The 13,545-nt window shown below is 37.3% G+C and overlaps 2 protein-coding genes across 4 annotated transcripts; one reads left to right on the top strand and one right to left on the bottom strand.

Annotated features, from left to right (window-relative positions):
- Nucleotides 1-87: 87 nt before the first annotated feature.
- fuom (fucose mutarotase) lies at nt 88-8,390 on the top strand. Of its 3 annotated transcripts, none has more exons than XM_074646465.1 (7): nt 88-215; nt 440-529; nt 6,897-6,965; nt 7,039-7,109; nt 7,188-7,286; nt 7,385-7,458; nt 8,083-8,390. In XM_074646465.1, exons 1-7 carry the CDS (start codon nt 176-178, stop codon nt 8,147-8,149), a joined length of 510 nt encoding a protein of 169 aa, XP_074502566.1. In that variant the 5' UTR covers nt 88-175; the 3' UTR covers nt 8,150-8,390. The 3 variants fall into 3 exon arrangements, with proteins under 3 accessions (XP_074502566.1, XP_074502568.1, XP_074502567.1); XM_074646467.1 differs by having other exon boundaries at nt 94-112; nt 470-529; XM_074646466.1 differs by lacking the exons at nt 88-215; nt 440-529 and adding an exon at nt 4,648-5,426.
- A 3-nt stretch (nt 8,391-8,393) lies between these two features.
- LOC141774111 (uncharacterized) lies at nt 8,394-9,887 on the bottom strand. Its single transcript, XM_074646463.1, has 4 exons — nt 9,735-9,887; nt 9,494-9,557; nt 9,339-9,370; nt 8,394-9,249 (listed from the first exon to the last, which is right to left on the bottom strand). The coding sequence occupies exons 1-4, from the start codon at nt 9,740-9,742 to the stop codon at nt 8,526-8,528; spliced, it is 828 nt and encodes a 275-aa protein (XP_074502564.1). The 5' UTR covers nt 9,743-9,887; the 3' UTR covers nt 8,394-8,525.
- Between the last annotated feature and the right edge of the window lie 3,658 nt (nt 9,888-13,545).

The following is a 13,545-nucleotide window of genomic DNA, read 5'->3' as shown; positions in this document are numbered from 1 at the left end:
GCAAGGCACTGTGTCATGTTCGGGGCAAAGGTCACCCCATATCAATCCAAGGAAAGCTTTTATAATTCCTCTAATCCTCTCATTTTCTGTGATTCTTGAACACATCGCATGAGTAATTGCATCACAGTTTCATCTAATATCCTTGTATATATTTGGAAACTTTGCTGTAATTATAATGATTTACTCATGGGTTATAGAAAGGATTTCTTTTGCATTATGACTGCATTATTTTTCCTGCTCGGTGCCCTAGATTATAACCAACCCAATACTTTTTTTCCAGTTTAAATATCTTTAAAGCGGTAATAGGCAACCCATAAAATGCAGTTTTCCACTTGCCAAAAGGTGATTGAAGCTCATACCCTGTCACTGAAAGGTTATTTATGCGTCTAAATGACTTAATTTCATTCGTGAGGGTTATATTTGTCATAGCCCACTCAGTCCTTACCTTGTCTTCTTTGTTGGTTCTCAGAGAAAAGACACAAGGTGTTGGAGGAGGAGGAGCAAACTGGATGGAGACAAAGACATCAAGGTGAGGAGAGTTGGACCTTAAAAACACTACCGTCTGTACACAGCTGGAAACTACAACAGAGATAATTCTTACATTTGAATGATTGTGTGTCTGAAATGTGTTTTTTTGTGTCTCCGTCCTCCAGAAAATGCTGAAGAAGCAGCTAGAGAACCACAGGGAGGCTCATCAGAAACAGCTAGGCCGCCTCCAAAATAAAATCAAAGACAAGCAGAGGATGCTGTAAAGGATGTATAATATGCTATAAAAATGTCATAATATAGTATGAAACAAACATTTTTTTTTAACTTTTTTTTTTTACTTACAATACTATGACTTTTTATAAACTTCTTTCGACACACTACACTATGACTTTTTAAAACCTTTTCAAAATACTATACTATGACTTATTTTTATACTGTTACTTTTTTTCGACATACCATAGGATGACATAATATACTCTGACTTTTTTTTTTTTTTTTTACATAATTTACTACAATGTTTTATGAATTTTTTGACATAGTATAGTATGACGTTCATGACTTTTTTTGACATGCTATACTACGACTTTTTAAAAAACTTTTTCCAACATACGGCACTATCACTTTTTTACTTTTTTTGACATAACATACTATGACTTTTTCGACCTACTATACCATGATTTATCATGATATTTACATTGTTTTCGAAATATATACTATGAATTTTCTTCCACATACTATTCTATGACTTTCTCTTTTTTCTGGACATTTTTCTGACTTTTTTTCAGACTTTTATTTTACTTTATTTTTCTGACTTTTTTAAACAATTTATTTTCAGACATTTGTCAAATGTTTTTTTCAAGACATTTTTCAGAATTTTTTTTTCAGACTTTTTTTTCTCACATTTTTTCTACTTTTTTTTTTGTTTTGACATTTTTCAGACTTTTCTTTTCAGACATCTTTCAGACTTTTTTTTCGGACATTTGTCAGACTTTTTTCGGACATTTATTAGACTTTTTTTTCTAGAATTTTTTAGACTTCTTTTTCTGACATTTTCTTTCAGACTTTATTTCTTCCGACATTTTTCAGATTCTTTTTTTTTTTTACATTTTTCAGACTTTTTTAAAACTTTTGTTTCAGACATTTGTCAGACGTTTTTTTCCCGACATCTTTCAGACTTTTTTTTCGGACATTTTTCAGACTTTTTTCGGACTTTTTCTTTCAGACTTTATTTTCTTCCGACATTTTTCAGATTTCTTTTTTTTTGACATTTTTCAGACTTTTTTTTTTACAGATATTTCTTCAGACTTTTTTTCAGACTATTTTTCTTCCGACATTTTATTTGACATCTTTCAGAGTTTTTTGGCAGATATTTTTCAGACCTAGTGTCAGCTACAAATCTGCAACTGAAAAAACTTGAGTCACAAGTGGATTGAGTTCACCCAGCAGTTCAATCAGTGTGTACTTCACACCACTAGATGGGGTTCTTGTGCTGTTACACAGAAAGGCACAGAAACTGGACAGAGAATAAACTCAGTGGGACTGTTGCGCAGAGACTGCTGTGCAGATGAGCGCTTCATTTGTGCAACTGAGTGTAAGGAGAAAGTTATAAGGTCAAGTCATTAAAATACTGTTTAAAGAAATCATACAGAAAAATTATAGATGCTTAGTCATATTGCCAGCACTATGTTTGTAATAGCCTAAGATTTGAACATTTTTTCATACCAAATGAAAATTTACTTGTGATTTCTTTACTTAAAATATTAATAGGCCCAAAATCACAGTGCAGGTTTGTACAGCATCAAATAAAGGGCTTGATTTTAAAGTCTTATAGCAGATAGTCTTTATCTATCTGACAAAATGTCAATGAATATGATTATTTCTGTAAGATTTAACTCTATAATGATTTAGAGGAAATCATCAGAAGACACCAAAAAAATAGGCCCACTCGTGTTATTATAGGCCTATAATATAAAAATGAATAGCTTTGCAGATCTAGGTTGTAAAGTCTTGCACATCACCTATTGGCTGGAAATATTCAGGAAAACGATAATTTTGACTTCAAAGAAAATAGCAGAACAAATTGTGTTAGTGTGAGCTTTCTTTAACCGCTCCAATCATCGCAAGGCAACTTTTTCTTCTCTCTGATCTTCACACGGCGGCGCCCCCATATATTCACAAGGCCATGGCCTAATTGATTTTTATTTTCATTCAATATTCCCCTGGAGCTTTGCTTTCTTGTCAGCCCCCTGGAAACAAAACTTTAAAAAGGAGAAGAGAAAAAAAAAAAACCTCGTCTCCTCACTCTGCAGGGAAGCACAAAAGTCTGCAGAGAGGGCCCGAAAAGAAGCTCCTCTTTGAGGCTACCGAAAGGTCAAAATAATAAATGTAGACTCAATTGAGGCTCTCCACACAGACAAAGGGGGCAAAACGTTACATTTTGGCAGCGAAGACCCTCATAGCGTGATAAACTCATTTAAAGAAGCCGAAATAAAGAGAGAGCAGCATGGGTCCAGAGAGGGAGAAAAGGGGCTTTCAGTCCGGCAGACAGGCCTGGCTCCTGCAAGGGCCTTTTCTCTTTCTGCCCAGCAGCAGCCTCCCATCTCTCTCCAAAAAAAAACCTCTCATATTCCTACACTGCACTGCCTCTGTGCCACTCAGCCATGTTGGTGACTTTATCTATGTTTTTACATTCAATTTTATATTCCTTATTGATCTATGTATGTAGCCTGCTCTTAAAAATAGTCTATCATTTGTATAACTTAAAGCAAAGACAGTCAAAAACTGATTTAGAATAGGCTAAAAGAAAGCATATATTATTTCCCATGGGTAACTACTACAAAGTTAATTGCCTAAATGGTAAAGGATTTGTGCACAAAACACATCCTATAAAGCAAAAATACATTGTAGGTCTGATCTGTAATGCAGAAATATTATGAACATATTATAGCTAATATTTGCAGATTAAATACCAGCAATAAAGTACCAACATGGTTCTCCTGCATTATTAACAGCAGCTGTATAAGGATTGTAAATTCAGTGTAAGACCACAAGCCTGCTTTGCTAAATGCTGTGACTTGACTTTTATGAAAGCATTTTTTTATAAGCAGATCTCTTGTTTTGTTTTTAGCCTACAGAACCAGGATCTGCGGTCATGGAAAGGGATTCCTCAGCATTTTTTTCTGCCATCCAGCTGAGAGTTTCTCAGATGAAACAGGCCGGGTGGAGTGGTTTTCATTTGACAAATATTTTCATTATCTCGCATTCTTGGCACCAGAGACCGTTTCGGAATAACACATTCACCGGTATATCTGCTTTAAATTATGCCCACCCAAGGGTGTCAGAAACAACATATAGACCAAAGATTAACCCACTATGCAGTTTTTTTGGACTAATGACACTAACCTATTGTATAGCTTTATATATATAGATAGGCTTCCACAATGTCATTGGATAACTTCTACTTTGTTGCAAAAGTGACTGCACTTTTTTGGGAAAAAAAGTTTTTGAACACATAACATAAATAATCACCATATTTCAGATGTTGTGAACAGAATTAAACTGATAATAATAATTATATTTATCAATGTTAAAAACTGGGATGACGGACAGATAAATACATAAACAAAATTAATTTAATATCTTTATTTATTTGTGTGCTGGTAGAACCCTAACCCCTAACCTATATAATATATAACCCTATAACCCTGACCTATATAACCCTAACCCTATATAATATATAACCCTAACCCTAACCCTAACCTGTATAATATATAACCCTAACCTGTATAATATATAACCCTAACCTGTATAATCTATAACCCTAACCCTAACCTATATGATAAATAACCCTAACCATAACCTGTATAATATATAACCCTAACCTATATAATATATAACCCTAACCTGTACAATATATAACTCTAACCTGTATAATATATAACCCTAACCCTAACCTGTATAATATATAACCCTAACCCTAACCTGTATAATATATAGCCCTAACCTGTATAATATATATCCCTAACCTGTATTATATATAACCCCAACCCTAACCTATATAACCCTAACCCTATATAATATATGACCATAACCCTAACCTGTACAATATATAACTCTAACCTGTATAATATAAAATCCTAACCCTAACCTGTATAATATATAACCCCAACCTGCATAATATATAGCCCTAACCCTATATAATATATAACCCTAACCCTAACCTGCACAATATATAACCCTAACCCTAACCTGTGCAATATATAACCCTAACCCTAACATGTATAATATATAGCCCTAACCACATAACATAAATAATAGCCATATTTCAGATGTTATGAACAGAATTAAATTGATAATAATAATAATTACATTTATCAATGTGATAAACTGTGATGACGGACAGATAAATTGTGTTTTAGTGATGATATTTGAGCCTATTTAAATAAATCAAGCTTTTAAACAGGAACTCGACGCGAAGCCCCTCTAAACCAATCAGATCAGGGCGCCTGCTCACATGACGCGTCACCCTGGCGTCTACAAAGAGATGTAGTTAACTTTCAAGATAGTTATCTACCAAGATACTTAAATAGCCTCGTAGAAAACAACAACATTCGTCCGGCAGACTGCAAAATAAAACAGTCGGAAATTTGGCTTGACGACCAACAGGAGGTACCAGCGTGACACACATAGGAGACTAGCAACTCGCTAAACGTTTTTTTGTTTTTTGTTATAAGGCTATTTTGTCGGAAAGCATGTCTGGCGGACCTAAACGAAACCGGAAGTAAGCTGGAGTGATTGCTCTCGCTTCGCCTCAATACAAGTTCTCTCGTCTCTGTGGCTGTCAGCTGGCAGCATGGTCGTGCTGAGAGGAATCCCCTCTGTGTTGTCACCTGAACTGCTGTATGCTCTGGCTAAAATGGGCCACGGGGATGAACTGGGTATGATATTTAACTACATATACATTAGGTCGCCTTTCTCGTAGGCTGTGCGAGCATTTGGTAGCCTATAATGTGAGTACAGTCATTGTAGGGCAATAGGCTAATCTAAGTTTACAGTAAGTCAACACCAGTGTTAAAGGTCCCATAATATGCTCATTTTCAGGTTCATACTTGTATTTTGTGTTTCTACTAGAACATGTTTACATGCTGTAATGTTAAAAAAAAAAATATTTTCCTCATACTGTCAGCCTGAATATGCCTGTATTTACCCTCTGTCTGAAACGCTCCGTTTTAGCTCATTTTGACAGAATTGCAACAGAATTGCGTTGCTAGGAAACAGCTTGGGTCCATGTGTACTTCCTGTCAGCTAATGACATTCACATACACTGCAACCAGGAATAAACTGGGACACATTTAGAATGTTTACGTTTAAATTTGTGTAAAGGATCTAAATATTGTATATTTGTGACATCACAAATTGACAGAAATCCTGACAGCATGTTTCAAATGCAGAGTTTCTGAATACGGGCTGTGTGTATTTCCCTGTGGATTGAGTGTTTCGATACTTTCACAGTATTTATATAGGACTTAAGCCTGCTTTATAATTAAAAAAAACATGTAAATCTCACTTTTTTATAAAATGGGACCTTTAAGACTCACAGCACCATTAACCTGTAGACTGGCAAAGGGATCAGTGTATCTTTTGGTCATTCAGTTTTCCTTTCACAAACGGATATTAAAGAACAAAAAACGAGTGGTTATTTGATTTTCGTTTTTAAATACAAAAAATAATATCGAAATACAAGATGTTTTTCTTCATCAAAAAGGGAAGAGCTAACACTTAAAAAAACGGATTGATTTTAATTTTCTAAAAACAAAAAATAAAATCACTAGAAGACAGAGACGAAAAAAAACGCCCCGTTTTTTCATCTTCTGGACCAGAAGTTGCCATTTACAAAGTAAGAGTGAATGAGGACGGTGCTATATGAGAGAAAAAGAAGCACGGTGCTGCTGTGTAACTGAAGGTGATGGACATGGATCAGTACGTAGTTTTTTGAAACATCAAGAGAGTGTGTCTCAGGGAAGAAAACATGTCACAACACCGTCCTCATACGCGCTCTTACTTTGTAAATGGCAACTTCCGGTCGCAGAACATGAAAAAAAAACGGGGCGTTTTTTTCGTTTCTGTCTTCTAGTAATTTTATTTTTTATTTTTAGAAATAGAAGAATTAAAATCAATAATTTTTTTTTCAAGTTTAGTTCATCCCTTTTTGACCCCGATGAAGAAAAACGCCTTGTATTTCAATATTATTTTTGTACTTTAAAACGAAAATCAAATAACCACTAATTTTTTTTTTTTAATATCCATTTGTGAAAAGAAAATCGAATGACCAAAAGATACACTGACCCAAAGGCCACAAATGTAACATGTTCATTCAGTCATTCAGTGTTTTTCTTTCTATTTTTCAGTTCTTGCTGATGCAAACTTTCCAGCATCTTCTATTTGTGCTTGTGGTCCAAAAGAGATAAGAGCTGATGGTATGTAAAATCCATCTATCTGTAAATAATAAATGTTGTGGAGTATTTATAACTGTGTCTGATCTTTATGTAGGTTTGGGAATCCCACAGCTTCTGGAGGCCGTTTTGAAGCTGTTGCCCCTGGACACCTATGTCCCCTCTCCGGTACAGGACCCACAGTGGCCTACATTTGTTATCTTTTTAATTTTCATTTGTTGAATTTGTGCTAATATGTTTCCACAGGCTGCAGTCATGGATCTGGTAGACAGTGACAAACAGAGATGTTTAGCTGTCCCTGTGTGGGACACTTACACACAGCTCCTGGGTCAGGCTGGATCTCAGGTAAAATGGGCTGTCCACCTAATGATTAATGCATTCAATAAGTAACTCAAAATAACTATATTCCTTTGATTTTTGACTCTTTGTGTCTCTACATTCAGACTCCTCTCGAGAAGGTAGAGAGGTTTGCTTTCTATGACCGAGCCAAGAAAGCCTACGCTGTTGTGGCAACAGGGTGTGTATTTTCTCTGCCCTACATTTGAATATTGTAGCTGAATGTTTCAATCTGTGTCTGCAAAGTGAGTACAAATGCATGTGTCACTTTGTATAAGTTAAGAAAAATGACAGACTTGAGATTTAATTTGTCTGTTGGCTTTTTTTTTTTTTTTTTTTTAGAAATCAGCAAACCTTCTTAAAGGTACAGTGTGTAGGAGTGGGCAGCATCTAGTGGTGTGGTTGCAGATTGCAACCAACTGAGTACCCTTCCGCTCACTCCTCCCTTAACAAGACTGCGGTAACGTGAGCCGCTGAGTGCAAAACCGTGGTAATGCCGGTACCATAGTTTTGCACTCTGCGGCTCACGTTACCGCAGTTTCACGGAGAACCACGGTGGCCTTCATGCAACGTAAAAACATGAAAGTCTCTTGCTAGAGCCAGTGTTTGGTTTGTCCGTTCTGGCCTACTGTAGAAACAGAGGTTCAGAGGTCTGTAACCAGGCAACATTTTTCACCAATAACTAACATTTTAATAATTGGAGATTATAGTCTGCACAACAGAATGCTTTGAAATCTCAACAAATTTCAAACATGTCTTTAAAAAACGCAGCTGATCAATCTTTTCCTCTGCTCTGTGTACACAGGGAAACGGCTCTGTATGGTAACCTGATACTGAAGAAGGGGGTCATTCCTGCTGAGCTGCTACAGTGACACACACATTTTAAAGCAATGATGATCTAATGATTTAGTCACAACTGTAATTCTTTCTAATGAATATCAGGAGAAGGCGAATAGTTCAAAACCTAATGTGTTCTTGTTAATTTGTAATTAATACTGTAAAATATGATATGATTAATCTCCAGTTTACATGGACCGGAAAATATTTTGTTTTTTTTGTAACTGGCATCTGTTTTGTACATATTTCAATGAATAAAACAAATGAAGTCTTTGATGAGTGTGTGATTTAGATGTGTTTATTCTTGTTGATTAACAAAATCAAATAGCACTTCTAATTTACCTGTGTATCAGTTATGCTTGTGTCTGATCTGAAATGATACGGAGCTACACAGGATGAGTTGTGGAAGGATCACTGGTGGTAGAGATCGTCCAGATCTTCCTCTGGTTCGCTGTGCTTCCTCTGAGACAGCACATAAACAGGAGCGGCAGCTTTAGTGTCATCTTGGTAAGGGATGAGCTCCATTAGATCTTTGTGGTACAGGTCGTCCATGTCCTCCTCTGGTTGAAGGTGAACTCTGACATCACTTGCACCCATGACCTCATCGTTCAGCGGCTCCATCTGTACGGGGGAATACTGGTCATCGCCGTGATACAGCTCGTCCTCGTCCTCCTCTGGTTCAGAGTGTGCAACGCTGATCTCTGCACCAGCTTCGTATTCAGCCACCATTGGAACCAGGTATCTAGCCAGCTCCTCCCTCGGTTTGTGGTAGACTTCATCCCAGTCCTGCTCAGGCTCGTCTGAGACCACCTTACTGAAACCAGGGTGGTCGATGTCATCTCTATCCTCCTCTGGTTCCTGATTGTATTTCATGTTGGCTTCTTCCTGCCAGGGCTCTGCTTGGATGTCGGCAGCAGGGACGGCATCCAGGTTTGGGATTTGAACATTGAGATCAACCATTGAAGGGTGGTACAGCTCATCCAAGTCTTCTTCGGCCTTCAGGGGCCGTTTGTCCGGTCCACCACTGTTCATACTCTTCCAAATCTGCATGCTAGGGTCGATGTCATAGTCAGTCCCATCCATGTCCTCAGGAGGCTCCACTTGCCAGGACATCTTTCCTTTGTCATCTAAGGACCTGAGATAAAAAATAAATAAATCATGCAATCTTAGTCAGCATTTCCTCAGTCCAAGAGACAATTATTCACTTTAGGTTTAGTTACTTACATAACGGTATCCTGGAATGCTTCATCTTTGTTCTGAAAAGAGAGCACAAATATTACATGACTGCTGTACAAAAAACAAGAGTGTTTGTCATTTTAAATTCATCAGGAATAATTTACAGTGTATTGTGGACAGCCAGGAGCAATATATATACATACCCCGGGTTTATATGGCTTTGCTGTGATGCCAAATATCAGAGAAACACAGACTATTAGAGAAAACCTACAAGAAAAGAGACTCTGGATTAATGTCCACATTTCAAGTGATTGATAGACATTACACAACAGATCCTTGTCCAGTCACAGAAACAAACCATGTAATCTATACACGGTTAAACATTAAAACCAGGTTAACAATCAGAGTCATGAAACCCACCGAAGAGATCTGTAGTTTTCTTACCTAAACATGTTGTTTGCTTTCGGCTCTTTCGACGTTTTGGATCTGAACAACAAGAAGTTTCCCCTTTACCTTCTGTGGAAATAAAGGATCAAGGTTCCACCAATAAACTAACCATATTTTCTTGACCTTTGTATCCTCTGAATGCAGGAACGTCAGCCGTAAGTAATTCACTGCCTTGAGCAACATGTTGTTAACGTAATAGTGTCAGCGCCAATGGCTGATTACAGTTAAATTCCTCATTCTGTCATCAAGTCTAATAAGTGTGAATGTACAGTATATTGTATTAGTTCACCGGTGTTATTTTACTGTGTTGTGATTAAAAGGTATCTCGTTTCTGATTTCTTGCATGCAGACGACAGTCTAATCAACTACATTAATCTCCCTTTTCAGCAATCAGTGATCACAACGTTATAACATCCTATAAAACTAAGGTTGAGATATTTTATCATGAGATAAATTTAATATTGCAGTAATATTTTCTCTAATCTCCTTAATGAGGTTGTCCCCATTAACCTGGGCTTAAGGTAGTGCAATAGAAAGTCAGTGTTTGTTTCTGTACTAGATTATGTGGAACATCGAAATGCAGCAGTTTGCCATTTGGTCCTCTATTTAGTATTCACAGGCAGTACATAAACATTTAAGAAATAGTTAAATACATTACATCACAAATACATTAATAAACATATATATCTGCTTACAACTACTATTATAGTGTGTTCTAAACCAGTGGTTTTCAAAGTGGGGTCCTTGAGGGGTTTCCAGGGGTCCCCAGCAAAAAGGGGAATATTTTCCATCCATAAGTAACATAATGACAGAACAAATGAATATTTTGGTCATGGGTTGAATACACTGTCTGTAATAAAACATCTAAAAGCAATAGGGCTGTCCTCGACCAAAGAAATTCTTAGTTGACTAATACTCATATGATTTTGTCGACTAATTGATTAGTTGATTTAATTGACAGATCTGTACATCTGAGTTTCTCCACAAAGAATCATACAAAAGCATCACTTTAAATCTTGTGTTTACCAGATATGTGCTCATACGTTTCTTGAAAATAGGTCATTCAGCATGAAAAAAGCATAAAAAACAACTAATCAGCTAAAGAAATCTTAGTCGATTAACACCAAAAAAGACAGTTTAGTAGACTAATCCACTAAGAGGGGGCAACCCTAAAAAGCAAAAATCCTATCAGATGGGGGACCTTTGGACAAAAGCTTATCAAACTGGGGTCCTTGGTCTAATTTGTCAGTTTAGGGGTCCTTGATGTGAATAAGTTTTGGAACCACTGTTTTAAACTATTTATTAAATGTTTATATACTGCTTAAAAATGCTAAATGTGTCATGTTTTTTTAATATTTCACTGTACATTGCTGATGTTAGCGAGATCTCAATCTCTGTGGGACTTACCTGATTACATAAAGGTTATAATGATATATCAATAACCTTCATGACTTCCTGTTGTCTGTTATTGCAGGAGTTGTGACCTGACTATTGGTCATACTATGTAGGTTCAGTGTGGGACAACACAACAGCATCATACAACTCTTCTTGACCTTTAATTAAATACAGTGATTTGTGATTTATATTTATGCTAACTGATCAATTATTTATTCAGAAAAAGGGACGGTTTGCATAAAAATGTATAGTATATAGAGTTGTATCAAAAATCAAGTCTTGTACATGTATAATATTACCATGAAGCAGCAATGCACATGCTCCCCATGCTTGGCTTACTTTCACAGGAACTTTCTCAGACAGACTCCCTCCTGCGTACAGCTTCAATCATTTAAATCGACTAATTACCCTTCACGTACACACCCACTGTAGGAGGACAGATTGGAGGCAGATGATCGGTCTGTGATCTTAGTGCCAGCCACAACGCTTACTGAAGCAACCGTTGAGAATCTGTCAGCACTAATCTACGTCCATGCCAAGATCCTATCACACTGTAAAACTTACTGTTCGGAATAAAACGGCTTTGTGATTGATGTACGGAATAATAATAACAACTCACTTTACGAATCCATTTTTCTGATATGTGGCCAGGACAGAAAACGTTAGAATACGCAGCCATAAACTCACGTAACATATACACCCTTAAAGAATGTGATTTCATTTCCCTCCATCATGTCATCCTCATGTGAGAGTTTACTCCATAGGAGACCGTTACGACTGTGGGAACGCTCCACTGCACCTCTTTCAATGTTCATACAACAGTAGGAGAGTCATTAAGTTAACATATGGGTTAATATTGTCTCATGACAACATGATTCAGCACACACACACACACACACACACACACACACACACACACACACACACACACACACTGCACAGTAGAACAGGAGCAGACAGACACGCCACACACTTCCTGCTCTGTTCAAGGGATGGCTCCACCGCGTCTACTGGTTATCTGCCCCCTCTATCAGATCCATATGTACAAGTCCAATGTTACCCCTCGACTAGCCCCTCACCCAGGTCACGGAGTGGTCTACCGTACTACCCAAAAAAGGCCCTCCCTAAGCAAGCAAATGCCAGACATCTTTAAGATAGTCGGTGGAATATGGACAAGGGAGCGACTACAGTTTGATTCTTCTTTTATTCCACACTGAATCAGCATATTTCCAAAAATGTCAATCTATTCCTTTAAATAATATTGTCTTCATGAAGAAAATCATTAAAACATTGCTGACAGATTCATACTGTAGTCAAACATACTGCACACTGGCTGTTAAACTGACATTGAGGAGTATAATGTGAGCCGTTATGGAAATGCTCCGTCGGTCTCCCAGAAACCACAACCCTGGGAGAAAGCATCCCGCTGATCCAAGCCTCGAAAGTGAGGTTTGATGGATAAAGTGTGCTGAAGCTTCTACCAATCTACCCCCCTGTGTCCCGCACACATCAGTGAGACAGCTTTCATTTGAAGCCCAGAGGCCCGGCAGCTACCAGCACCGATTAACCACAGGTCTCTGCTCCCTGAACTTCTGATGGTCCCACAGGCTTACAGGAAAACACGCTTCTCTGTGGTTTAACCAGCCTCTGGTCGCAAATGAGACTTTCCATCGGACTGAATTGTGTCTCGGTCACTCCACTAAGGTGATGAAGTGTCGGAAAGTTCAAAAGCAGTAGTGCTATTAGTAGAAACGTTAGTAGAGGTTGTTTGTGTGACACAGAAGCAGTGTGAATATCAACGGGTGAACTTTAAATTATATGCATTCAGAGGCATTTTAAAATATTTTAATATTGAAACATTTTAAAGGAATGGTAGTTTGTCCTTTTTACACTTTTTTTCACACATTAAACAAGTAAGATATAACATGTTGATTAGTGTGTTTAAGAGTTGCTGGTAGGCAGACTTGTTTTACCTTTGGACAGAGCCAGGCTAGCTGTTTCTCCTTGTTTCTTTATGCTAAACTAAGCTGCCGGTGAAGCATAATCTTGACTATACAGATTGGTATCGATGTTCTTATCTAACTCTCTGCAACAAAGCGATTAGGTGTATTTATCCATTTAACAAGCTCACACATTAAAAACCATACACTTTTATATGTTATTGTATCCCACTGGGATGATATATGGCCCATGTGTCACTACAAGTTTGTATTTAACTACTTTTGGTGGTGAAGAAGTTAATGTGTAATTATCAAGCTTGGAGGCAAAACAAGCACTAAAGATGTTGGAATATTTCTTAATGAACCTCTGACACCCCCCCAGCTTCTCTTCTTCTCAAAATGTCTGCAGGTGATGTGAGGATAATTGAATCTTTATATGTGGTGTGTACAGATTATGCCCTGACACCTATAGA

This window comes from Sebastes fasciatus, chromosome 9, assembly GCF_043250625.1.
Source record: "Sebastes fasciatus isolate fSebFas1 chromosome 9, fSebFas1.pri, whole genome shotgun sequence".
Taxonomy (NCBI): domain Eukaryota; kingdom Metazoa; phylum Chordata; class Actinopteri; order Perciformes; family Sebastidae; genus Sebastes; species Sebastes fasciatus.
The sequence above is the reverse complement of the archived record's forward strand: the minus strand, read 5'-3'. Positions and strand labels throughout refer to the sequence as shown.

Bases quoted from the DNA above. Each gene is read 5' to 3' on its own strand.
- LOC141774111 (XM_074646463.1), bottom strand. The intron at 9,371-9,493 runs GTATGTATATAT...CTCTCTTTTCAG, and splicing joins CAAAGCCATATAAACCCGGG to AACAAAGATGAAGCATTCCA. The intron at 9,250-9,338 runs GTAAGTAACTAA...TTTTTATCTCAG, and splicing joins GCATTCCAGGATACCGTTAT to GTCCTTAGATGACAAAGGAA.
- fuom (XM_074646465.1), top strand. From the start codon at position 176: ATGATTTACTCATGGGTTATAGAAAGGATTTCTTTTGCAT. The intron at 530-6,896 runs GTGAGGAGAGTT...TCTATTTTTCAG, and splicing joins ATGGAGACAAAGACATCAAG to TTCTTGCTGATGCAAACTTT. The intron at 7,110-7,187 runs GTACAGGACCCA...ATGTTTCCACAG, and splicing joins ACACCTATGTCCCCTCTCCG to GCTGCAGTCATGGATCTGGT.